The following is a 25087-nucleotide window of genomic DNA, read 5'->3' as shown; positions in this document are numbered from 1 at the left end:
ACGGCCTACACTATTACAATGTATTGCAATTGGGGCTATGGAGAGGCGGAGTAAAAAGCCAGCAGCAGGCCATGCGACACAGTCCCCCTCAAAAACGAAACATATTTGGTTAGCAGAGACTCTACTGAGTATTTTCCAGCCCACTTTAGCCCAATGAGTCCCACTGTAATGCTGGTGCATTTTGGACTTCAACCCCTTGTAAACATTGTGTGTTTGAGCTACAGACTTCTGGGTTGCACCATTGGATTCGTAAATTTCTTCTGCATATGTAGATACCAACCATTAGTCTGATTAAAGGGGGGATGAGCTAGAGTAGAGGGCGTGGACAACGAAGTGCTGCTGGATATGTACGACACAGTCCCCCTCCAAAACTTCACATATTTGGTTAGCAGAGACCCTACTGAGTATTTTCCACCCCACTTTAGTTTAGACAGGTAGAAAAATTCTCTCCACAAGCCTAAATCTATCCCACGTACAGTCTAATATTACAGTGTATTGCATTGGGGGCTATGGAGGGGCGGAGTGAAAGCCAGCAGAAGGCTGGGTGAGACAGTCCCCCTCGAAAACCTAACCATATTTGGTTAGTAAAGACCCTAAGGAGAATTTTCCACCCCACTTTAGCGTAGACATGTAGAAAAGCAAGTTATCTCTCCAGCCCAATATTCGCAACATACCAGTGTCAACATTGTACGTTTTCATTATTGGTCATAAAAAAAAAAAATTTATTTTTTTCTTCATAAATTACGTATTGCCTTTTCTTGTTGGCCATTGATGAAATATATTTTGAATGAGTTATCCACATTGCATTTTATTTTTAAATGTGGTCATTACCATACGAACGTAGTTCCTCATTTGTGCTGCTAGCAGAATACTAGTGGTTATAGAAAGGTTTTGTAACACATTGGGAGTGTCCTCCTTAACAAGAACTGCATGATAAGAGAACCCGATCCTTGAGAGAAACATTTTATCTTCGTTTTTCAGAATGTTTTAGAAAGGTGGTGTCAGGCTACCATTTCATTTGTTCATTTCACCCTTCCCGAACCGTAGCCTACCAAGCTCCGTGTAACAACATCCTCGAACTATCGCACTCGTCTATCTAGCAGGTAAGCAGGTAAGAAGACTGCATTGTTACAATAGATTGACACAAGTTTGACAATGTTGCAATTTAACTTGTTAGTTACAAAGTTGCAAATTAACCATAACGTTCAATAATCATAAACGGAACAGAGTGGAGAATGTAGCTAGTATGGTTTGGTATTTGACAAATGTATTTCATTTCCTCTTCTGATTCATGAATGTGATATTTGTAAAGCATTTACGTAATGTGTCATGTGTTTATTTAAAACGAAACGTATATAGCTTAACAATGCCATTTACTTTCAGTGAAAGTGTCCTACTAGGCCTAGCCTTTTGCCTACTATAACTTTGTTGATGTGTTGCCAGGAGAAGTGAATGGGCACGGTCCTTTTGCATCATGTGATTGAATGACAGTTTTGTTTTAGGTCCTAAAAGGGAAATGGATTTGAAATTGACATAGGCCTACTCTAAACTAGTTTCCAGGAAAGTGTTTGTAGTTTATAAATGATACATGCAGGCCTATAGGCTATTAGCAATTATTCAATCTTGTTAATGTATTATACCATTTAGAGTTCAGTGTAATTTTAATTCTGAAGTCGCAATAGGCACATCAAATTATGGGACACACTTGTGCTATAGATATCAGCGCACATACGGGTGCACAGTGTTGAGAACAAGCCTCGCTCATGTCTGGATCTTGGAAACTATTCAACACACTGTGCATGTATAATGAGTCTTTAACCCAGTGTTTAACCCAAAAGGCTCAGACTGTAGTGTTACAATCTACGCGGGAAAGAAAGGGAAACGAATAAATTATTTAGTATTCGAATTTCACATTTTTTAAAGTTGATCATTTACGCAAAGTAATCCTAATGAGACTAGAGCTGTGTTCGCATACTCATACTACCCACACTAACCGTACTATTTGTGAAGTGAATTCAGTATATATGTAACAGTATAACTTTAAACCGTCCCCTCGCCCCGGCACGGGCGCGAACCAGTGACCCTCTGCACACATCAACAACTGTCGCCCACGAAGCATCGTTACCCATCGCTCCACAATGGCTAGCTAGCTAGCGGGTACGCGCTAGTAGCGTTTCAATCAGTTACGTCGGGGCGACTGGACGGGGTAAAGTTATACTGTTACATTGATGCTGTTGACCCGGATTACTGGTTGCTGCGGAAAAGGAGGAGGTTGAAAGGGGGTGAGTGTAACGGATGTGAAATGGCTAGCTAGTTAGCGGGTACGCGCTAGTAGCGTTTCAATCAGTTACGTCACTTGCTCTGAAACCTAGATGTAGTGTTGCCCCTTGCTCTGCAGAGGCCGCGGCTTTTGTTTAGCGATGGGTAACGACGCTTCGTGGGTGTCAGTTGTTGATGTGTGCAGAGGGTCCCTGGTTCGCGCCCGTGTCGGGGCGAGGGGACGACGTAAAGTTATACTGTTGCACCAATTCAGAGCATTGTCAGGTTGTCTTTTCAAATTCAGAGCGTTCAGGGTAGGGTTGGTCCGAGCGTTCTGACCTCACAAAGGCAGTCAAGTAACCAAGCTAACAGGTTAAGGTTGGTTGGTTAGTTTGCTAGCTACTTCCAGACAAAAATGAGAGATCACCTCACTTTGACCATTTTACTCACCCTAGCAGAGCTGGTTAGGCTGTTTTCATATTAGCCAGCGTGTCGGTGACTGTAATTGTGATGTGGTCAATGATTTAATTACGCTTCTTGCCGATGTTTACTGGCACCTGCCATATTCAACGGGTGTTGAGCGTTCGTAAATTCCTCAGTTATCTTACACTCTGGCACTCAGTGGATTTGCGAACGCGCCCTAGGATATGAGACTGGGTGTGTATGCCTCCACTCCAGGATAACATGGTAGTTGGCCTCATGTTAGTCTTTCGAACAAATAAATACAACAAAATGCATCAGATTAACCGGTTTTAATGAAGCCAGCAATGGATCTCAGTGATTGACAGTAGTCCACAGGTATTATTGCATGTTGACTAACACATGGCAGTGAAATTAGATTAAATCTAGTCATGATCAGTTTCATAATTAAATTACATTTAGTAGCTAGATTGGATTGATAGCGGCATATTGACGTTGTTGGTTGGCTAGCAAGCAACACTTGGCGTTAAACATCGTTCACTTCCGGGAAAACTGGCCCAGCCACTAGGTAACTAGCTATCGTTAGTTCAAATAAAGCAAAAAGATTTAACGTCACTAATATGAAAGTGCAAATGTAAACCATAAACCCACCATAGTTTAATTTATGAATGAGCTCTCAGGCAGAGTAGCCTGGTTGCCGTCTCTGTTCAGCTACTTCATTCCACTCCCTGTAGCCTACTTCGTGTCATATGCAGTTGTTGTGCCAACCCCACTCCCCTTCGCGTGAACGCGCACGCACTCAAATCTTCATTGCTGCGACTTGCTTGCTAGTTGAGAATTCTGCTCATCACTCCGTTGTCAGTTTAGCCTATATTTCACTGATCTTAGCAGAAAGCATTTTCTATTTGTGTCCGTCAAGGCAGCTGTCAATGATCACGTTAGACTGCGTTTCGTTAAATTTTTCATGGTGGTAGCTCATATTGACGAGTAGTGTGTGCCACAGAAAGTATTTGACTCTAGCCACAAAATTAAGGAAATTAGAAAGGGGTATTTCGACAGGAAAGAAAATGGCCTTGCCAAAGTACTCCCCCCGTTCTAATTTCTTTAATTTTGTCACTAGTCAAATACTTTCTGTGGCACACAGAGTCAAATACTTTCTATAGAACAAACTTCACGTCAGGATAGACAACCGAAATGAATAATTCATGAATGTGTGTTATATTAAACAGGAGGGAGTAAAAAGTAGGCAAGCAATAAACATTTCAGAACAACTACTAATCGAATAAGACATGGGAGAGATGACGAATTTTGGCAGAGATTTATTTATAGACTAATACACTTGAAACAAATATCCAAACCGAAAACTGCAGACATTACTAGTGCCTTCCCCGCGATCAAAGGACACATAAAAAATGCTTTCTGCTACTAAGATCAATGAAATGTAGGCTAGACAACGGAGTGAAGAGCAGAAATCTCAATTTGCACGCAAGTCGCAGCAATGAAGAATTGAGTGCGTGCGCGTTCACGCGAAAGGGATTCTGTCAGGGAGAGATTTTCGGCACAAGACCTGTTATTGTAAATAAGAATTTGTTCTTAACTGACTTCCCTAGTTAAATAAAGGTTAAAAAAAAAAAAAAATCATGACCATAAATAACTTTGGCAAATGACAGGAGGGGAAAGGACTGGAAAACCTGTGGCGTAAGTAATGTTAGCTAAAACGACTGATACCGAGACCACGGGGAGAGGGTTCTCGTTGGAACGTGGACGCGCATCAGACAGTCCTTGCACTTTGAAACCCACGCCCACTGAGCAAAATGCCTTGAAAGGAGTGTGTCCAATCCCATCAAATTATATCCTACTTTTACAAGTGTAATGAATTCTACAGAATAATAATGAACAGGTTTAACCAATGTAATTAACTAATCATTAACAGGCAGCACCCTCTCTTCTCCAGACATGTCGTGGCTGCCTATGCTTGGTTTGACTGCCCTGCCTCATCTAGGGGGGCTCTATGGAGGCTACGTGACACGCAAGCAGGTGAAAACCTGGTACACCACTCTCAACAAGCCATCATGGCGTCCACCTAATGCTGCGTTCCCAATAGTGTGGACCACCCTCTACACAGGCATGGGGTGAGTGAGAGACAGCATACTCTGCCAGTTTGAAAACAATCCTCTAAACCCCTTCCATTATCAGATTTTAATTGCAACCAATATGGTACTGTACACCTATTTCAAATCAAATCAAGTTTATTTTATATAGCCCTTCGTACATCAGCTAATATCTCAAAGTGCTGTACAGAAACCCAGCCTAAAACCCCAAACCCCAAACAGCAAGCAATGCAGGTGTAGAAGCACGTATCTAGATTCTACATAATGTACGCTGTTTCCCAACTGAATGTGGTGGAAATCAGCTTCATGCACTTCATTCAGAAAAGCATTTTACCACTTGTTTTTTTAAATGAATCATGAAATATGGAACTAACATGCATTTTATTTTTGATGATCACCCTGATAGGTATGGCTCCTACCTGGTGTGGAAGGAGTGTGGGGGTTTTACTGAGGATGCTGTGGTACCTTTGGGATTCTATGGGTTGCAGTTGGCTCTCAACTGGGCCTGGACTCCCATCTTCTTTGGAGCACACAAGTTGAAAATGGTGAGCTCTCAGATAATGCAATGGTTGTGGGCTGGGCAAAAGGACGCATGGCTTCAGGTTGAGATAATGAGGACTAGTACACTCAAAATGAGAATTTCTATGAATATTATTTTGGCCAATAGGTGATCCATAGACACATTCCATTGTAAAAGCCACCTCCATTCTGCTGCCGTGAGTGTGACATGACATGATCAATTTTGTGTCCTCTCTCCCCCAGGCACTCATAGAGATAGTGATGTTGACTGGTGCTGTTGGAGCCACCATGGTATCCTGGTACCCCGTCAATCGCACAGCCAGCCTGCTCCTGACACCCTACCTTGCATGGCTGTGCCTGGCCACCTCCCTTAACTACAGCATATGGAGAGATAACCCGGATGAGGATGAAAAGGAGGAGTAGAAACACAGTATTCTCTGTACTTGATTCCAGCTCCATTGGCCAAACAATTAAACTATTTGTATAATGATGTGCTACTGCATTTTTGTCTTTTTTTTTTTTACATTAAAAAGGTTTCTCCCATAACCTAATCGCCAATGAAGAAATTGGGGCTTGGCTTTTGCAAGATTTAAGAAATCATATTTTTCAATGCCCTTTAATTTATTCCAATATTTCTGTTGAAGAAGCTTACCATGGCTTTGCATTATACCGATATTTCCTTGTCTTATTACAAGGAAAGTACATGCCAGGAAAGCCTTAAGTATATCAGACTTTATTGACATTTGCCTATTATGTTGTTCATATTAAAAAACGTCAAACTTTATATGCCCTATCATTTCTTCTGTATGGTACAATGGCCCTGCTTAAATGACAAGAGATCCAAAGAAATAAGAATAACGTTTTATTTCTAAAGTGGCTGAGGGGAAAGGAAAGATACACAGCACAAGTGCTACTTGTTTTCAGGAACCTTCTCAGGGGTGACATCTTCTGGTTTGGTGGAGAAACGCTCTGTGAGAGTTTTCCACAAGCCCTTCTTCTCTTCATCCATCTGCTGCATGCTACCTGTGATAAGATACAAGAGAGGGGTTAGAGAGACATCAGAACCATTACCATGCATTTTCTAAACACCCTGTGGAGTTCCTTTAGCCTGTGTGCCAGTTTGCTGTTTTGGCTCTCTTGCAGTCTGGGTGCCAGCCTCCTGCTGAAAGAGTGCAGGTGTCTAGTCTGCTAGAGGGCCCCCAGGTTAGTGCTAGTCTGTTTCTCCTCTCTAAGGAAAAAGCTTCTATGAACATGCTGGTATCCTCAAAGTCCACTAGATAGTGCTATTAGGCCAATTAACACTTCAGGTGTTGTTTTTGAGACAACATGACTGATATAGTAGTCTATGCTTTTTCATTGATGTGTCTAAAACTGACAGTAGTAGAAGACATGAACTATTAATAGAACATTTGACATTGAAGAGAAATAGGGAGGTGTGTATGTCCTCAAAATAAATACAGAAGCATTTTCACTTGTGATGACTAATTTATAGCAACATAACTAAACAATGTCATATTCACATAGATGAAAGCATAAATAAAGAAAGTGATATACTTGGGAAAATGGATAGAGACATTGTGTCCATACCTGTTGCTAATAGCATTCTACATTCTTCCACTGTGACACCTGTAAAACTGGTGTCTCTTGTGCGGGGAAACTGTGAACAGATATTACAGGAGATAAAGTGATGATAACCCTGACTGACATCACTTGGCTGATTCCAAGCTCTTTCATAGCTGCCACAAGAAGCAAATGTATCGCGTAATGAACAAATATCGCTCTGAGTTGTCCTGGCTGTGGATTTGGGCCTATTTTATGATATGAAAGTCTCTACATTAAAGCCAATACAATATCAATAGGGATATAAGGGAATACTTACTCGTTCTCTATATATGTTAGTGTTAATCCGGGCCAAGCTTTCATACATTTGATCACACTTCTCTGGATCCGACAGCTGTCAAGAAAGATCAGAACAGTTAATAGGGATACAATATCCACATCTAGCAACTATCCACATACAGATAAGGGCATTTTGTAAGATTTGGGGGCACAATCTGTAAGATTTCATACTGTTCAATGGTCAGTTCAATTTCAAAATGACTGTGAAAATTACTAATTTATAGTTAAGAAATATGTTTATGTTTATGTTCATGTTGATCTTAGGTGAGGCTACATTTCCTCAGCCCCATTCCTCAATTTACCAAACAGTGGCAGAAGGCTTTTCAAATGACAGATAATGCCTTTGCCTTTTGTAAGTAAACCCGCCCCTCCGTGCTACTGCATGATTGTTTGACTGTCGTGTCTCACAACTCAATAAAATATATTGAAAAACATTTGAATATAACTCTATAGGTTGTGATTTTCATTACTAAACATGTTTGTTTAGCCTGTAACTGCAAGGTCGATATGGACGGGTGCCCTATCATCACATCCTACGCTAGCTAAACTTCAGCCTGAAGCTATCTAGCCACATTGGTTAGCGTTCTCGTGCGACATATGAAGCGGAATCGTTTTACCTGTGTGTTTTCACCTTCACGAAAGGCAAGCGCTACTCTCTGTCGTAGAAACGTTCCTAAATCACGGCCTTTCTTTGATTCGTCCCGTGGCCATTCTTCGCAGAGTTTCAAAAACCGACGGTACCGTGTTGCAGACATTTTCTGTTATGGAACGCAAAAAACGAATATGAATATGTTAGATAAAGACATCATTGAACGACCTAAGTTTGGCCGCTTTCGGCGACCGTAGTTTAAACTTCATGGCGTTCCGTATTGGTGTTACATGTAAATCCTTCCCCTCGTTGGGAAATCGTTATTTAGCAGAAAGGCAAGCACTCACACTAAAAAGCTAATATGAGTGGAGCTGGAAAAAAGGCTGTCGGGGCACCGTCTGGTGGTGTCGGGGAATGGATCAGTACCGCATGTCGGTTCGCTACAGATAGGAATGATTTTCGAAGGTAGTTATGATTAAACATTCATAACATTCACATTGTAGCTAGCTAGCTTGCTAAACATGTGCATGCTTTGCCCTTGGATATACCGGTATGAACACCCCTTAGCTAATTGCTCAGCAGTCATTGCAAACAACATCAAATTCGAACGAACATGTTTTTGTGATATTTGGGACACATTTTGTGATACGTTGTGGACCCCCACCAACACACAAACTGTAAGAGTCAACGTGGAACTAACTCAGTATAGTAATGAATATAATGAATTATTTTATTGTCTCCAGGGACTTTATTCATGAAGATCATTTTGTTGTATATAATTATATTAATTCATTGTTTAATGTGTCTATTTAGGAACCTACTGGTCAACCTGGGCCTTTTTGCGGCTGGAGTTTGGGTTGCCAGGAATCTCTCAGATTTTGACCTGATGTCTCCTCAACCAATCACGTAGTGCAATAACTGGATGGATATCGGGAGGTACAGGGCAGGCCTCAACTCAATTCATATTTGATTACTTGGTATATGTGTAATTGGTTGTTGCTAGTTGAATGAACACCAGTATTAATATCTCTATTTTATTTTCAGGTGTCTCGGACCACAATGGCAGTCGAAGGAACAAGATATATGCTTTATATTTACAATTTTGTTGTTTGGTGATGGAATAATGTTAAAGATAGTCTGGAAACTGGTGTGACTGATAATTACTTTATTCAAACTGTATTGCTTTCAGTATCTCAACACACTTTAAGTTATTTTCATTATGTATGTTTTAGATCCAATGCACACAGTGACATAACTTATGGCAATCATTTACCTGCTTAAATAAAGGTCATAATACTTTAACTCGTATCTTAAGTGCTAGAGAGAACTTCAAAACTGAGCTAGGTGTGGAATCAATCATAAAACAGAAATTCTTCAAGAATCTAAGTCTGTGCACACCCACTTAGCCATGGGGGCAAGCGAACCAGTCTACTGCTGTCAGTGTCAACAAAGAAATGTGACGACCAGAAGCAGGCATACTTTGAAGTTACGGTTAGATTGATAAACTTTAGAAACAATGATCTATAGCCTAATTCATTAGTCAAAGTAAATTATATGTGGTAAGAAAGACATGAGCGTTGAACTAGTGTACAATTTATTACTAGACTAGCTGTTTTTTTTGCTAGAAAAAAACAACCCACATAAAGCTATTGATGTAGCTAGCTACAGTTACCCATACTAGCTGGCTAGCTAGTTTTATAGTTTGGTCATTTATTCCAATACATTTCAGAATTCCCAAAAATATGTTTATGAAGCTAGCTAAGTTTTATAGCCTCCTCACACTGAGACTAAGCCAATTTGCCATCTCTAAAATCAATGTCATTGTCGTGGAAATTCTTACACAGGGACACTCAAAATCAATCTTAAATTAATCATTGTTTATTGTCAGCGCGCTGGAAATGTTCCAACCAACTCATTGCACAATAGTACACAAGTCAATCAGGAGCTATGCCTGGGCAGACCCAGCAGTTGTCTAATATACAGCTATGCTTTAGCATAATTAATTGATAATTACCGTTTTGTTTAATTCATGTGACCGACCAATACTGTTTCATAACATGTGACAGACTAACACCTCACAAGGCTTCTCTAAGCTGAGACCTTGAAACTAAGATATCTTTAATTCGTTTTCAAAACACGGTCTGGGCGTCTGCCAAATTGCAGCTACTGATAAGTGAGAATTTGTACAGTCAGCCACTTGCATGAACACATACATTGGTTATTAAAACAGCACATGAATAGAAAACAGAAATTAGTTCAAAGAAAAGCACAAACATTAAAATTCCCCTAAATAACATACAATAGTTCCAGTCGATCGTTGACACACCTACTCATTCAATGGTTTTTCTTTATTTGGACTATTTTCTACATTGTAGAATAATAGTTCAGACTTCAAAAATATGGAATAACACATGAAGTCATGTAGTAACCAAAAAAGTGTTAAACTAATCAAAACATATTTGAGATTCTTCAAAGTAGCCACACTTTGCCATGACAGCTTTGCACACTCTTTGCATTCTCTCAACCTGCTTCACCTGGAATGCTTTTCCAACAGTCTTGAAGGAGTTCCCACACATGCTGAGCACTTGTTGGCTGCATTTCCTTCACTCTGCGGTCCCACTCATCCCAAACCATCTCAATTGGATTGAGGTCGGGTGATTGTGGAGGCCAAGTCATCTGATGCAGCACTCCATCACTCTCCTTCTTGGTCAAATAGCCCTTACACAGCCTGGAGGTTTGTTGGGTCATTGTCCTGTTGAAAAACAAATGAGAGTCCCACTAAGCACAAACCAGATGGGATGGCGTACCACTGCAGAATGCTGTGGTAGCCATGCTGGTTACGTGTGCCTTGAATTCTAAATAAATCACGACAGGTCACCAGCAAAGCACCATCACACCTCCTCCTCCATGCTTCACAGTGGGAGCCACACATGCAGAGATCATCCATTCACCTACTCTGCTTCTCACAAAGTCATGGCGGTTGGAACCAAAATTGGCACATTTGGACTCATCAGACCAAAGGACATTTCCACCCGTCTAATGTCCATTGCTCATGTCTCTTGGCCCAAGCAAGTCTCTCCTTCTGATTGGTGTCCTTTAGTAGTGGGATCTTTGCAGCAATTTGACCATGAAGGCCTGATTCACGTAGTCTCTGAACAGTTGAGGTTGAGATGTGTCTGTTACTTGAACTCAGTGAAGCATTTGTTTGGGCTGCAATTTCTGAGGCTGGTAACTCTAATAAACTTATCCTCTGCAGCAGAGGTAACTGGATCTTCCTTTCCTGTGGTGGTCCTCACGAGAGCCAGTTCCATCATAGCGCTTGATGGTTTTTGCGACTGCACTTCTTGAAATGTTCCGTATTGACTGACCTTCATGTCTTAAAGTAATGATGGACTGTCGTTTCTCTTTGATTATTTGAGCTGTTCTTGAGCTGTTCCCTTTTTCCAAGGGCTATCTTCTGTATACCACCCCTACCTTGTCACAACACAACTGATTGTCTCAAACGCATTAAGAAGGAAAGAAATTCCACAACTTCACTTTTAGCAAGGCACACCTGTTGATTGAAATGCATTCCAGGTGACTACCTCATGAAACTGGTTGAGAGAATGCCAAGAGTGTGCAAAGCTGTCATCAAGGCAAAGGGTGGCTACTTTGAAGAATCTCAAATATAAAATATATTTTGATTTGTTTAACACTTTTTTTGGTTACTACATGATTTCATGTGTCCAAACTTTTGACTGGTATTGTATATATACACTGCTCAAAAAAATAAAGGGAACACTTAAACAACACAATGTAACTCCAAGTCAATTACACTTCTGTGAAATCAAACTGTCCACTTAGGAAGCAACACTGATTGACAATAAATTTCACATGCTGTTGTGCAAATGGAATAGACAAAAGGTGGAAATTATAGGCAATTAGCAAGACACCCCCCAAAACAGGAGTGATTCTGCAGGTGGTGACCACAGACCACTTCTCAGTTCCTATGCTTCCTGGCTGATGTTTTGGTCACTTTTGAATGCACGTCTCCTGATGTACTGGCCTGTCTCCTGGTAGCGCCTGCATGCTCTGGACACTACGCTGACAGACACAGCGAACCTTTTTGCCACAGTTCGCATTGATGTGCCATCCTGGATGAACTGCACTACCTGAGCCACTTGTGTGGGTTGTAGACTCCGTCTCATGCTACCACTAGAGTGAGAGCACCGCCAGCATTCAAAAGTGACCAAAACATCAGCCAGGAAGCATAGGAACTGAGAAGTGGTCTGTGGTCACCACCTGCAGAATCACTCCTGTTTTGGGGGGTGTCTTGCTAATTGCCTATAATTTCCACCTTTTGTCTATTCCATTTGCACAACAGCATGTGAAATTTATTGTCAATCAGTGTTGCTTCCTAAGTGGACAGTTTGATTTCACAGAAGTGTGATTGACTTGGAGTTACATTGTGTTGTTTAAGTGTTCCCTTTATTTTTTTGAGCAGTGTATATGTGTTTGTATATAAATATATATACATTTTTTAGCAAGCTAGCATCATCATTTTGTCTGACATGCCAAAAATGCAGCCATGTTTATTAAATCTTACACTTCGCGGCCACCGGAGAATGACACCTGACTACAGTTTGCATTGTGGGTCCGGCTTCTTCACCTGTGGGATCGTCTGAAATATCCATTCTGATTGGCTGGGTCTGGCTCCCAAGTGAGTGGGTGTCTGCCCTCCCAGGCCCCCCATGGCTGTGCCCCTGCCCAGTCATGTGAAATCCATAGATTAGCTTAATTCATTTAAATTGACTGATTTCCTTATATGAACTGTAACTTAGTAAAATCTTTGAAATTGTATATTGCGTTTATTTTTTTGTTCAGTATAGTTCTTCCGCAAACTCGCTATGCTTGAGTTGGGGCGGTATGCAAACTGAAGTGGGTCTAGGGTGGCAGGTAAGGTGGAGGTGATATGATTCTTGACTAGTCTCTCAAAAGAATACCTATGTAAGAATGCTGTTCATTGACTAAAGCTTAGCATTCAATACCATAGTACCCTCCAAGCTCATCATTAAGCTTAAGGCCCTGGGTCTCAACCCTGCCCTATGCAATTGGGTCCTGGACTTTCTGACGGGCCGCCCCCCAGGTGGTGAAGGTAGGAAACAGCATCTCCACTTCGCTGATCCTCAACATTGGGGCCCCACAAGGGTGTGCTCAGCTCCCTCCTGTACTCCCTTGACTGCGTGGCAATGCACGCCTCCAACTAAATCATCAAGTTTGCAGACGACACAACAGTAGTGGGCTTGATTACCAACAACGATGAGACAGCCTACACGGAGGTGAAGGCACTCAGAGTGTGGTGTCAGGAAACAACCTCTCACTCAACGTCAATAAAACAAAGATGATCGTGGACTTCAGGAAACAGCAGAGGGAGCAGTCCCCTATCCACATCGACGGGACAGTAGTGGAGAAGGTGTAAAGTTTTAAGTTCCTTGGCGTACACATCACTGACAAACTGAAATGGTCCACCCACACAGACAGTGTGGGTTAAACAGCCATACCCAAGAGAGAGAGGCTGCTGCCTACATACAGACTCAAATCATTGGCCACTTTAATAAATGGATCACTAGTCACTTTAAATAATGCCACTTTAATAATGTTTACATATCTTACACTACTCATCTCATATGTATATACTGTATTTTATACCATTTATTGCATCTTACCTATGCGACTTGGCCATCGCTCATCCATATATTTATATGTACATATTCTTATTCCATCCCTTTACATTTGTGTGTATAAGATATTTGTTGTGGAATTGTTAGATTACTTGTTAGATATTACTGCACTGTCAGAACTAGAAGCACAAGCATTTCGCTACATTCGCATTAACATCTGTTAACCATGTGTATGTGACCAATAAAATTTAATTTGCCGTCACTGAGCTACAGTGGGGAGCTATCAGGGACGATTCAGGCTTTACTTGCTCATATCAGACAGTTCGGGCAACAGAGATGGTGAGGAATATCAAATCAAATCAAATTTATTTATATAGCATCAGCTGATATCTCAAAGTGCTGTACAGAAACCCAGCCTAAAACCCCAAACAGCAAGGAATGCAGGTGTAGAAGCACGGTGGCTAGGAAAAACTCCCTAGAAAGGCCAAAACCTAGGAAGAAACCTAGAGAGGAACCAGGCTATGAGGGGTGGCCAGTCCTCTTCTGGCTGTGCCGGGTGGAGATTATAACAGAACATGGCCAAGATGTTCAAATGTTCATAAATTACCAGCATGGTCAAATAATAATAATCACAGTAGTTGTCGAGGGTGCAACAAGTCAGAACCTCAGGAATACATGTCAGTTGGCTTTTCATAGCTGATAATTGAGAGTATCTCTCCCGCTCCTGCTGTCTCTAGAGAGTTGAAAACAGCAGGTCTGGGACAGGTAGCACGTCCGTTGAACAGGCCAGGGTTCCATAGCCGCAGTCCGCTGTATCGAAGAAAGATATTGTGACACATGGAATCTGTGCATTCTCTTTGGGATTCTATTGGGCTACCACTCCACCTACTGGTTTGACCAGAGCAGGAGCTTTGAGAATCACCTAGCTCTGCTACAGGCAGAGACTCAGTCAGTTCTGGATAACTGGACTAAACTTCAGGAAGGCTTTCAGTGCAGACTGACTCAGTGTGACCAGATCAACTGTCACCTTACCTTCTGTGGCTTTGTGATTCCAATAGCACTTTGTTGATGGATATTATAGAACATATTATAAAATGGATTTACATAAGTCGTTTTATTTATTTATTGGAAATGTAAATCCCCCTCATTTGGTAAATGCATTTGTGAGGGGAATTTGTACCCATAACTGATACTGTGGTGTTGACATTACCTAAACCATGTCTGTGCACTGACAAGACTAGATCCCCCACAATATTATTATTAGTAGGCCTACATATCTAAAGCTCATCTTTAAAACTCTAAAATAGTTATTGCACCTATTTTCCATATTGGAGGTTGTCTGTAAAGTATATACTAGTTAGCTAAAGCGATGGATAGGCTAAGTGAAAAGTAGAATAATAACCATTCATTCCTATGGATGACTATTACTTCCAGGGAGGATCAATAAGGCGGGGGCTAACTTCAGAATATTGCCTTGTCAGCCATAGAGTATACAGTGCCTTCCGAAAGTATTCATACCCCTTGACTTATTCCACATTTTGTTGTATTACAGCAGGTGTGCCAAACTCATTCCATGGAAGGCCTAGTGTCTGCTGGTTTTTGTTTTTTCCTTTCAATTAAGACCTAGACAACGAGGTGAGTGGAGTTCCATACTAATTAGTGACCTTAATTCATCAATCAAGTACAAGGGAGGAGTGAAAACCCACAGATCCGCGGCCCTCTGTGGAATGAGTTTGATACGTGTCTTACAGCCTGAAATCAAAATGGATTAAATAGATTTTTTTCTCTCACCCATCTAAACACAATACCTCATAATGGCTACCACACTGTGAAAACATGTTTTTAGAAATGTTTGCAAATGTATTATAATTTCAATGCAGAAATCTCATTTACACAACAAAAATATGAACGCAACATGCAACAATTTCAAATACTTTACTGAGTTACAGATCATATAAGGAAATCAGTCAATTGAAATAAATTAATTCGGCCCTAATCTATGGATTTCACATGACTGGGAATACAGATATGCATATGTTGGTCACAGATACCTTTAAAAAAAGTAGGGGCATGGATCAGAAAAGCTGTCAGTATCTGGTGTGAGCACCATTTGCCTGATGCAGCTGTAACAGTATAGCTTCCGTCCCTCTCCTCGCCCCTACCTGGTCTCGAACCAGGGACCCTCTGCACACATAGACAACAGCCACCCTCGAAGCATCATTACCCATCGCTCCACAAAAGCCGTAGCCCTTGCAGATCAAGGGGAACAACTACTTCAAGGTCTCAGAGCGAGTGACGTCACCGATTGAAACGCTATTAGCGCGCACCCCGCTAACTAGCTAGCCATTTCACATCAGTTACACAGCATGACATATATATTTTGCATAGAGTTGATTAGGCTGTTGATTGTGGCCTGTGGAATGTTGTCCCACTCTTCAAATGACTGTGGAACACACTGTTGTACATGTCAATCCAGAGCATCCCAAACATGCTCAATGGGTGACATGTCTGGTGAGTATGCAGGCCATGGAAGAAATTGAACATTTTCAGCATCCAGGAATTGTGTACAGATCCTTGCGACTTTGGGCTGTGCATTATCATGCTGAAATATGAGGTGATGGCGGCGGATTAATGGCACAATGGGCCTCATGATCTTGTCACGGTATGTCTGTGCATTCAAATTGCCATCGATAAAATGCAATTGTGTTTGTTGTCCGTAGCTAATACCTGCCCATACAATAACCCCACTGCCACCATGGGGCACTCTGTTCACATTAGCATCAGCAAACCGCTCTCCCACACGACGCCATACACACTGTCTGCCATCTGCTCAGTACAGTTGAAACCGGCATTCATCCATGAAGAGCACACTTCTCCAGCGTGCCAGTGGCCATCGAAGGTGAGCATTTGCCCACTGAAGTTGGTTACAACGCCGAACTGCAGTCAGGTCAAGACCCTGGTGAGGATGACGAGCACACAGACGAACATCCTTGAGATAGTTTCGGACAATTTGTGCAGAAATTTTTCAGTTGTGCAAACCCAGTTTCATCAGCTGTCCGGGTGGCTGGTCTTATACGATCCGGATGGTTGGACGTACTGCCAAATTCTCTGAAATGACATTGGGGGTGGCTTATGGTAGCTAAATTAACATTTGAATCCTCCGGCAACAGCTCTGGTGGACATTCCTGCAGTCAGCATGCCAATTTGCACGCTCGCTGAAAACTTAAGAAATCTGTGGCATTGTGTTGTGTGAGAAAACTGCACAGTGTAGTGGCCTTTTATTGTCCCCAGTATAAGGTGCACCTGTGTAATGATCATGCTGTTTAATCAGCTTCTTAGTATGCCACACCTGTCAGGTGGATGGATTATCTTGGCAAAGGAGAAATGATCACTAACAGAGATGTAAACAAATTTGTGCACAACATGTTAAAGAAATAAACTTTTTGTGCTGTAAGCTATTCACACCGCTGAATCAATACATGTTAGACTCATCTTTGGCAGCGATTAGGCCTACAGCTGTGAGTCTTTCTGGGTACATCTCTAAGAGCTTTGCACACCTGGATTGTACAATATTTGCACATTATAATTTTTTAAATAATTTGTCAAGCTCTGTCAAGTTGGTTGTTGATCATTGCTAGACAGCCATTTTAAAGTCTTGCCATAGATTTTCAAGATGATTTAAGTCAAAACTGTAACTAGGCCACTCAGAAATGTAACTAGAACATTCAAAGTCATCTTGGTAAGACACAAGTGTATATCTGGCCTTGTATTCTAGGTTATTGTCCTGTTGAAAGGTGAATTTTTCTCCTAATGTCTGGTGGAAATCAGATTTAACCAGGTTTTGCTCTAGGATTTTGCCTGTGTTTATCTCCATTCAGTGTACCCATAATGCTTGACTTGGGACGAAACTGTGAAGAGTGTGTGATATGAAGAGTGTGTTGTTGGATTTGTTCCAAACATAACGCTTTGTATTCAGGACATAAAGTACATTTCTTTGCCACATTTTTGGGCAGTTTTACTTTGTGTTATTGTAAACAATAACACACTGGGTGTATTGATACACCCTCCAAAGTGTAATTAATAACTTTGCCATGCTCAAAGGGATATTCAACGTCTGCTTTTTATTTTACCCATCTACCAATAGGTGCCCTTTGCAAGGCATTGGAAAACTTCCCTGGTGGTTGAATCTGTGTTTGAAATTCCCAGCTCGACTGAGGGACCTTACAGATAATTGTATCTGTGGGGTACAGAGATTTGAATACTTTCTAAAGGCACTGTACATGTACAAGCCCATAACACATGATTCCTAGTTACTAGTAGTATCCATCACTTCAGCCCAATGTCCTAAAGCTGATTGCATTGCTGCCAGGTTGACCAAGAGGTAGAATAGTAGAGCCCACTGAATAGTTCTCAAAACAATACAACATGGTGTCTGTGGATCAGTGACTGAAGTCCTAGTGAGGCCTTCCGTCTGTCTTTGTGGTCAGTGAGGCTGAATGACAGACAATACCTCCCCACAACGAGCACTGACTCTGAACTCTGCCAGGTGGTCGGCCCTGGTAGACCCAATGTTCAAGATGGCTACTGGGATCTTCTGGTCAGCTGCTGCCAGTAGGAATCTGTATCCAGAATACACCTGGAAAATTAGAAGGGATGTGAAACTTCCACATATTGTAAGGCTGTTGAGTTGTTTCCTTTGTGTTACGGTTCACTCTGTCACAGGGACATGTTTTTATAAATATACCATATCAGTAAGACAAACATAACAGAATAACACCTGCAACAAACAGTTGACTATGTCAACAACATAGCAACACTTTCAATTTAAACATTTATGGTAGGTCGTGAACAATTATATATATCATGCCCACCTGCAAAGAAGATCCAGCGACAAGAACCGCATCGGACTCAGCTAGTCTCTCATGTACAAACTGCACTGTCCTTCGGTTCACTGTGTCCCCAAAGAATGTCACCTCTGGCTTCAATATGCCCCCACAATCCTTACATGAAGGCACTCTGAAGTGGAGGACCTGCTCGTCCTCAATGAAGACATCACCATCGGGAGCCACACCTCCTGCCTGTGCACCCCAGCTAGGGTTCAGTGCTTTGAACCGCTTCTGGAGGTCCTCCCTTGGAGACACGGCCCCACAGCCCAGACACAACACCCTGGGAGGGTCACACACACACAAAGGTAAAAAGCTGAGTGTTGTTCTGAGCCAATGTCCTTGAAGAAGAAGTCAGTCTGTATTGTGTGTGTGTGACAGACAGTACATTTCTACCTACCTACCTACCTACCTGTGTGCGCAGCCGTGCAGTTCAGTCAGTCCTTGATGGCCTGCCTTGGAATGAAGCGCGTCCACATTCTGAGTTACCAGCCAGTGTACCTTTCCCTGCTCCTCCCACTGCTGTAGAGCCAGGTGGGCAGAGTTCGGCTGATGAGAGGAGAACTGTGGCCAGCCCATATAGTTCCTAGCCCAATAGCGCTGACGAGACTTGGCGCTGCGTATATACTCTGCATACTGCATTGGTCGCCTGTCTGTGCGGGCGTAGAGACCCACCCCCTCTGAGCGGTAGTCTGGGATGCCAGACTCTGTGGAGAGACCCGCCCCAGTGATGACGAAGAGGCGCGTGGCACGGGATAAGAAGGCCTGTAGCTGCTCCAGGGCGTGGGCATCGATGGTGCTGCTGGTGGGCACAAAGCTCTGGATGCCCTCGGGAACTGATGATGATGCCCGTCTCCCAGGGGCTGCGCAACACAGTGCCAAGGGTCTCCATGGGAACCGCATCTGCATACAGAGTACAGTGTAAGATTGATGCGTATAGGTCGTTCCACCTCAAAAAGCACAAGAGTATTTCGACGCCCACAATCTCAGATTGTTCTTAAATAGTTTCTGTAGTTCGTAACAGATACGATTAGCATTCCTGAAAATTACACTCCAGTGTTGATTTGGCCTTGTGGTTTAAGTTATTGTCCTGTTGAAAGGTAAATTCATCTCCTAATGTCGGGTGGAAATCAGATTTAGCCAGGTTTTTCTCTAGGATTTTGCCTGTGTTTAGCTCCATTCAGTGTACCCATAGTGCTTGACTTGGGACGAAACTGTCCGGAACGCCGTACCAGCACTTCTAATTTTTGGGGAATTGCGTACCAGCTCCCCTATAAAAACAAAGTAGCCTATCGCTAGCCCAGATTCACACACCAAAGCAAAACAGGTTGATCAAAGCTGAACGAAGTCGGGATCTTCATTGAATGGCAATAGAGAGTCCGCATTCATTTCCTGATTCTGCTTTGTTCAAATGTATTTGCTACTAGTCTGTGTTGACAGTAGGCTGTTCGAGATTGCGCAGATTGAAAATGCGCCAGCCTGAATAGCATGATGTGCTGTTCCAAATTGTCAAATTAGGGTTGGTCAGGTCATGGAAATTAGTTTAATAATTGTTGTTACTGTAATTCATGAAAGCACATTTAAATATGATCAATCAATAACACGACATATCCGCCATTATCGGAATGACCCTTCAGTGCATGACTGTGATGCTGCGTGTATGCCAGTGCCCGAGGAGATAGACGACGACATTTCAGCAGCAGACTAACTAGATCACCATTTAGAAACATAACTTGTAGCATTTCTCACTTGTTAACTATAGCTAACTAAGCATTCATTTCGTTGTCGCCTTTCCACCGGCACGGTAGAGCCTAAAGAAATCTGCACCGTTGGAAAGCTGGGATTTACCTCTATAAAACAGTAGCCATGTAACGTTAATTGCAACAATGTTAAAAAATATTCTAAGAATAGCCTAATTGACATAATGTGCTGTGCATAGATCTCCCCTGAAACATTAATATTTCAGCCTTATATATTAACATGTCTAGTTAGATACAGTACCAGTCAAAAGTTTGGACACACCTACTCATTCCAGGTTTTTATTTTATTTTGACTATTTTCTACATTGTATAATAATAGTGAATACATCAAGACTATGAAATAACATATATGGAATCATGTAGTAACCAAAAAAGTGTTAAACAAATCAAAATATATTTTATATTTGAGATTCTTCAAAGTAGCCACCCTTTGCCTTGCTAAAAGCTTTGCCCACTTTTGGCATTCTCTCAAACAGCTTCATGAGGTAGTCAGCTGAAATGCAATTCAATTAACAGGTGTGCCTTGTTAAAAGTTAATTTGTGGATTTTTTTTTCATTCGTAATGCGTTTGAGACAATCTGTTGTGTTGTGACAACGTTGGAGTGTATACAGAAGATAGCCCTATTTGGTGAAAGACCAAGTCCATATTATGGCAAGAACAGCTCAAATAAGCAAAGAGAAATGACAGTCCATCATTACTTTATGGCATGAAGGTCAGTCAATACGGAACATTTCAAGAACTTTGAAATGCTATGATGAAACTGGCTCTCATGAGGACCGCCACAGGAAAGGAAGACCTAGAGTTACCTCTGATGCAGATGATACGTTTCTTAGAAATAACTGCACCTCAGCCCAAATAAATGATTTACAGAGTTCAAGTAACAGACACATCTCAACATCAACTGTTCAGCGGAGACTGCATGAATCAGGCCTTCGTGGTCGAATTGCTGCAAAGAAACCACTACTAAAGGACACCAATAATAAGAAGAGACTTGCTTGGGCCAAGAAACACGAGCAATGAACATTAGACTGGTGGAAATCTGTCCTTTGGTCTGATGAGTCCAAATGAGATGTTTGGTTCCAACCGCCGTGTCTTTGTGAGACGCAGAGTAGGTGAACGGATGATCTCTGCATGTGTGGTTCTGACCGTGAAGCATGGAGGTGGGGGTGCTTTGCTGGTGACACTGTCTGTGATATATTTAGAATTCAAGGCACACTTAACCAGCATGGCCACCACCGCATTCTGCAGCGATACGCCATCCCATCTGGTTTGCGCTTAGTGGGACAATAATTTATTTTTCAACAGGACAATGACCCCAAAACACACCTCCAGGCTGTATAATGGCTATTTGACCAAGAAGAGTGATGGAGGGCTACATCAGATGACCTGGCCTCCACAATCACCCGACCTCACCCCAATTGAGATGGTTTGGGATGAGTTGGCCCGCAGAGTCAAGGAAAAGCAGCCAACAAGTGCGAAGCATATGTGGGAATTCCTTCAAGACTGTTGGAAAAGCATTCCTCATGAAGCTGCTTGAGAGAATGCCAAGAGTGTGCAGAGCTGTCATCAAGGCAAAGGATGGCTACTTTGAAGAATCTAACATACACTTTTTGGGTTACTACATGATTCCAGGTGTTATTTTATAGTTTTGATGTCTTCACTATTATTCTACAATGTAGAAAATAGTACAAATAATATGCTATGCTTGACAATATGGAGTGGTACTCAGTAATGTAATGGAGTGGATTTGCCCCAAAGATAACACTTTTTATTCAGGACAAAAAGTAAATTGTTTTAACAATTTTTTGTATTAAAGTATTACTTCAGTGCCTTGTTGGGAACAGGATGCATGTTTTCTGTACAAGCTTCCTTTTCACTCTGTCAATTAGGTTAGTATAGTGGAGTAACTAAAATGTTGTTGATCCATCCTCAGTTATCTATCACAGCCATTAAACTCTGTTTTAAAGTCACCATTGGCCTCATGGAGAAATCCCTGAGCAGTTTCCTTCCTCTCCAGCAGGATGAACGCCTGTATCTTTGTAGTGTCTTGGTGTATTGATGCACAATCCATCTACATTTACCCATCTACCAATAGTTGCCCTTCTTTGTGAGGCATTGGAAAACCTCCCTGGTCTTTGTGGTTGAATCTGTTTAAAATTCACTGCTCGACTGAGGGACCTTACAATTATCTGTATGTGTGGTGTACAGAGATGATGTAGTCATTCAAAAAATCATGTTGAAACACTATTGCACAGTGTGAGTCCATGCAACTTATGTGACTTGTTAAGCTCATTTTTACTCCTGAACTTATTTAGGTTTGCCATAACAAAGGGGTTGAATACTTGAGTCAAAACATTTCAGCCTTTAATTTATTAATTTGTTTAAAAAAAAATGAAACATAATTCCACTTTGACATTATGGAGTATTGTGTGTAGGCCAGTGACAAACATCTACATTTAATCCATTTAAAATTCAGACACTAACAACAAAATGTGGAAAAAGTATAGGGGTGTGAATACTTTCTGAAGGCACTGTATATTCTGAAATACCATTTCACATTAATTTAGACATTGTTTGGAACAATATACAATTTCCAGTGGGCTCTCTGCTACTTGAAAAAACAAAAAACGTTATACATAGAAATTAACATGTATAGGTCATTGACCAATCACAGCCCTCCTGTAGGATTGCCCATTCAACAAATCACCAGCTGAGGAAGTTCCCTTTGAAACCATTCCCTGTGTTGGTGGTGTTCATAACATTTATCATAACTTTAAAAGTAGCAGGGAACCCAGTCTTGAAATGTGATGTATTTTGAGATTAATAGCAATAGCTTTAAAATTGAATAAATGCATGTGTAAAATTGTATTCCAGAATGTAGCGATACTCCATATTTTAAACCACACTAAGGAGTACAATGACACCAAGGTATTGTCTGTATCATGTACGGTTCACGGATCATTGGGTCTTACAGGGGGACATGCATAGGTGGGGTGAAGGAAGAAGCTTGGTACTATATTGAATATCTGAATCCTATGTATTAAAATGGCCAATTTGGGTCAAATAAACTAGCTTAATTTCGCATAGATCAAATTAAAATGTCAACAAAATAATAATTACCCGTTTCTAACCACAGAAACTATTTCAGAACAATCTGAGATCGCGAGTGTCATGGCTTGCTGCAATGACATGGAACGACTCATGTTGCATGCTGTTGTTTTCTTATTCACCTTTCAAAAAAGTAACCTGTTGGGATCAAGTGTTTCACTGCGTAATTAACTCCATAGTTGTCACGATCACTTGTGGGGTTGATTTGGCCCACAATGTAATGCAAAACTGTAGTCACGTGTCTTACTCAGAGTGGGTGCGAAGTGTCACATTCAATCAACATGGCGGCACTTTTGGCATGTCAGACAAAATTATGACGCTAGCTCGCTCAACAGATATGACATTGATTTCAGCGTTTGCCAATAGTCTTAGTCTCGTAGTGAGGAGCCTTTAAAAAGTACCTAGCTTCATAAAAATATTTTGGGAGAATTCTGAAATGTATTGGAATAAAATCTCCAAACTATAAAACTAGCTAGCCAGCTATGGGTAACTGTTAGCTTGCTAGGTAAATTAATAGCTTTAGGTTGGTTGTTAATTAGCTCAACTTCAAGATTTCCCTAAAGTTAGATTGCGTATTTGATCATCTCACGCTTGGTACACTAGGATGTGACGATGTAACATTTCATTTAAGGGCTGAGGGTATAGGACGGTCTACTTTGAGTTTGGATTGCAACCAAAATCTCATCTGTTGATGGGAGAATCTCCATTCCTTCTCAAACCCCATTGGAAGAGGTCAGAAAGGCGGGACCTCTGGCTTTCTCATCCAATGGGTTTGAGAAGGAGGTAACGAGAGAGAGAGGACGCGAGTACTAAGTAATTTAGATTTCTCTTATGTAAATTCAAGAAAACATGGACATGCCCTGATGCCTCCTCGCAAGCTTGTCACATTTTATTAAAAATAATATAATTAGGGTCACCAAGCAATAATTACATGTAGCTAGCTTTATCTGACACAGTAATTGTTCATTTAGTCTTTTACGGTATTCGACTTTAAATCAAGGCTGATGTGTATGTTTACAATTTCTGGCTCATCATTGAACTCCTGTCATCAGTAACAAGGTTACGTGGAGGAAATACGATAAGAAGCATAGAACCACAAAAAGGCATGCATTATTAGTAATACAATTCAGTGTCATGTAACGTACCTTACAATGGCACGAGGTACACGTTTGATTGAATAAACAGCCGACAATGTAGCAGGCAGCCAAACTCTTACGAAAAAGCGACAGGAAATACCAGTGTAACAAAGAACGGCAACAGCCGCTATGCACGTTGGGACTTGTAGTCCGGTGGATTGAACCAACGTACATAGCTCAGTGTGTGGTACACCAGGGGGTTCTCAAACTTTGTTTACGTCGGGGACCCATTTCGTGTCAGCAAATGCATCAGTTGCCCTCACCAGAATACAACTCCTACTGTAGACTGCATTAAAAATAGCATACCATCAATTTTACGTTGACTTATACAGTGCATGTCCAGACTTTGGCAATACCATACCGTTTTAAAGCTAATTCCTAGCAAATCTACAGATTTTGCAATATTAAAGTAATGCGCTGTGTTCAAAACCAATTTTTGGGGAATAGAAGAAGAATTATGTTGAACAAGATCATTGATGGAGTATTGTGGATACCAATCTCTGTGAGCCTCACAGGCTCATGTGCATTTAAGGGCTAAGAACATGAATATGACATTGTATTGTAACTTCTAATTTTTCCACAGATCCCTTGTCCAAAATACATTTTATTTGTTGTTGCTAGTAATATTCCAAAAAATATTTGTTTTAATATTTAGAAATTTTGCTACAGACCCTACTTTTGGAACCCCTGCACACATTACCTAAAGTTTGAAAAATGATATTTTGCTGAAAAAACTCCAGAA

The 25087-nt window shown here is 41.3% G+C and overlaps 4 protein-coding genes across 8 annotated transcripts; 2 read left to right on the top strand and 2 right to left on the bottom strand.

The window, feature by feature from the left end:
- Positions 1-855: 855 nt before the first annotated feature.
- Positions 856-6093, top strand: tspo (translocator protein). 5 transcript variants are annotated; one of them, XM_055912637.1, is made up of 4 exons: positions 856-1103; positions 4634-4811; positions 5197-5335; positions 5553-6093. In XM_055912637.1, the coding sequence occupies exons 2-4, from the start codon at positions 4636-4638 to the stop codon at positions 5730-5732; spliced, it is 495 nt and encodes a 164-aa protein (XP_055768612.1). In that variant the 5' UTR covers positions 856-1103; positions 4634-4635; the 3' UTR covers positions 5733-6093. The 5 variants fall into 5 exon arrangements, with proteins under 5 accessions (XP_055768612.1, XP_055768611.1, XP_055768613.1 ...); XM_055912636.1 differs by having other exon boundaries at positions 856-1111; XM_055912638.1 differs by lacking the exon at positions 856-1103 and adding an exon at positions 2086-2206.
- A 65-nt stretch (positions 6094-6158) lies between these two features.
- Positions 6159-8047, bottom strand: LOC129844357 (ubiquinol-cytochrome-c reductase complex assembly factor 2). The gene is made up of 4 exons (XM_055912677.1): positions 7826-8047; positions 7189-7263; positions 6897-6966; positions 6159-6332 (listed from the first exon to the last, which is right to left on the bottom strand). Exons 1-4 carry the CDS (start codon positions 7961-7963, stop codon positions 6220-6222), a joined length of 396 nt encoding a protein of 131 aa, XP_055768652.1. The 5' UTR covers positions 7964-8047; the 3' UTR covers positions 6159-6219.
- Positions 8048-8073: 26 nt separating this feature from the next.
- tomm6 (translocase of outer mitochondrial membrane 6 homolog (yeast)) lies at positions 8074-9099 on the top strand. The gene is made up of 3 exons (XM_055912694.1): positions 8074-8262; positions 8611-8733; positions 8842-9099. The coding sequence occupies exons 1-2, from the start codon at positions 8159-8161 to the stop codon at positions 8705-8707; spliced, it is 201 nt and encodes a 66-aa protein (XP_055768669.1). The 5' UTR covers positions 8074-8158; the 3' UTR covers positions 8708-8733; positions 8842-9099.
- A 4695-nt stretch (positions 9100-13794) lies between these two features.
- sirt4 (sirtuin 4) lies at positions 13795-24997 on the bottom strand. Its single transcript, XM_055912631.1, has 4 exons — positions 24355-24997; positions 18753-19243; positions 18329-18623; positions 13795-18093 (listed from the first exon to the last, which is right to left on the bottom strand). Exons 1-4 carry the CDS (start codon positions 24517-24519, stop codon positions 17941-17943), a joined length of 1104 nt encoding a protein of 367 aa, XP_055768606.1. The 5' UTR covers positions 24520-24997; the 3' UTR covers positions 13795-17940.
- Positions 24998-25087: the final 90 nt, after the last annotated feature.

This window comes from Salvelinus fontinalis, chromosome 3 (genome assembly GCF_029448725.1).
Source record: "Salvelinus fontinalis isolate EN_2023a chromosome 3, ASM2944872v1, whole genome shotgun sequence".
Lineage (NCBI taxonomy): Eukaryota > Metazoa > Chordata > Actinopteri > Salmoniformes > Salmonidae > Salvelinus > Salvelinus fontinalis.
This window is presented reverse-complemented; position numbering and strand designations above follow the sequence as displayed.

Bases quoted from the DNA above. Each gene is read 5' to 3' on its own strand.
- tomm6 (XM_055912694.1), top strand. From the start codon at position 8,159: ATGAGTGGAGCTGGAAAAAAGGCTGTCGGGGCACCGTCTGGTGGTGTC. The intron at 8,263-8,610 runs GTAGTTATGATT...GTGTCTATTTAG, and splicing joins GATAGGAATGATTTTCGAAG to GAACCTACTGGTCAACCTGG.
- sirt4 (XM_055912631.1), bottom strand. From the start codon at position 24,519: ATGTACGTTGGTTCAATCCACCGGACTACAAGTCCCAACGTGCATAGC. The intron at 19,244-24,354 runs GTACGTTACATG...CTCTGTATGCAG, and splicing joins GTACCTCGTGCCATTGTAAG to ATGCGGTTCCCATGGAGACC. The intron at 18,094-18,328 runs GTGGGCATGATA...CTAATTTTCCAG, and splicing joins TCGCTGGATCTTCTTTGCAG to GTGTATTCTGGATACAGATT.
- tspo (XM_055912637.1), top strand. From the start codon at position 4,636: ATGTCGTGGCTGCCTATGCTTGGTTTGACTGCCCTGCCTCATCTAGGG. The intron at 4,812-5,196 runs GTGAGTGAGAGA...TCACCCTGATAG, and splicing joins ACCCTCTACACAGGCATGGG to GTATGGCTCCTACCTGGTGT. The intron at 5,336-5,552 runs GTGAGCTCTCAG...TCTCTCCCCCAG, and splicing joins GAGCACACAAGTTGAAAATG to GCACTCATAGAGATAGTGAT.
- LOC129844357 (XM_055912677.1), bottom strand. From the start codon at position 7,963: ATGTCTGCAACACGGTACCGTCGGTTTTTGAAACTCTGCGAAGAATGG. The intron at 6,967-7,188 runs GTAAGTATTCCC...ATCTGTTCACAG, and splicing joins CTAACATATATAGAGAACGA to TTTCCCCGCACAAGAGACAC. The intron at 6,333-6,896 runs GTATGGACACAA...ATCTTATCACAG, and splicing joins TAGAATGCTATTAGCAACAG to GTAGCATGCAGCAGATGGAT.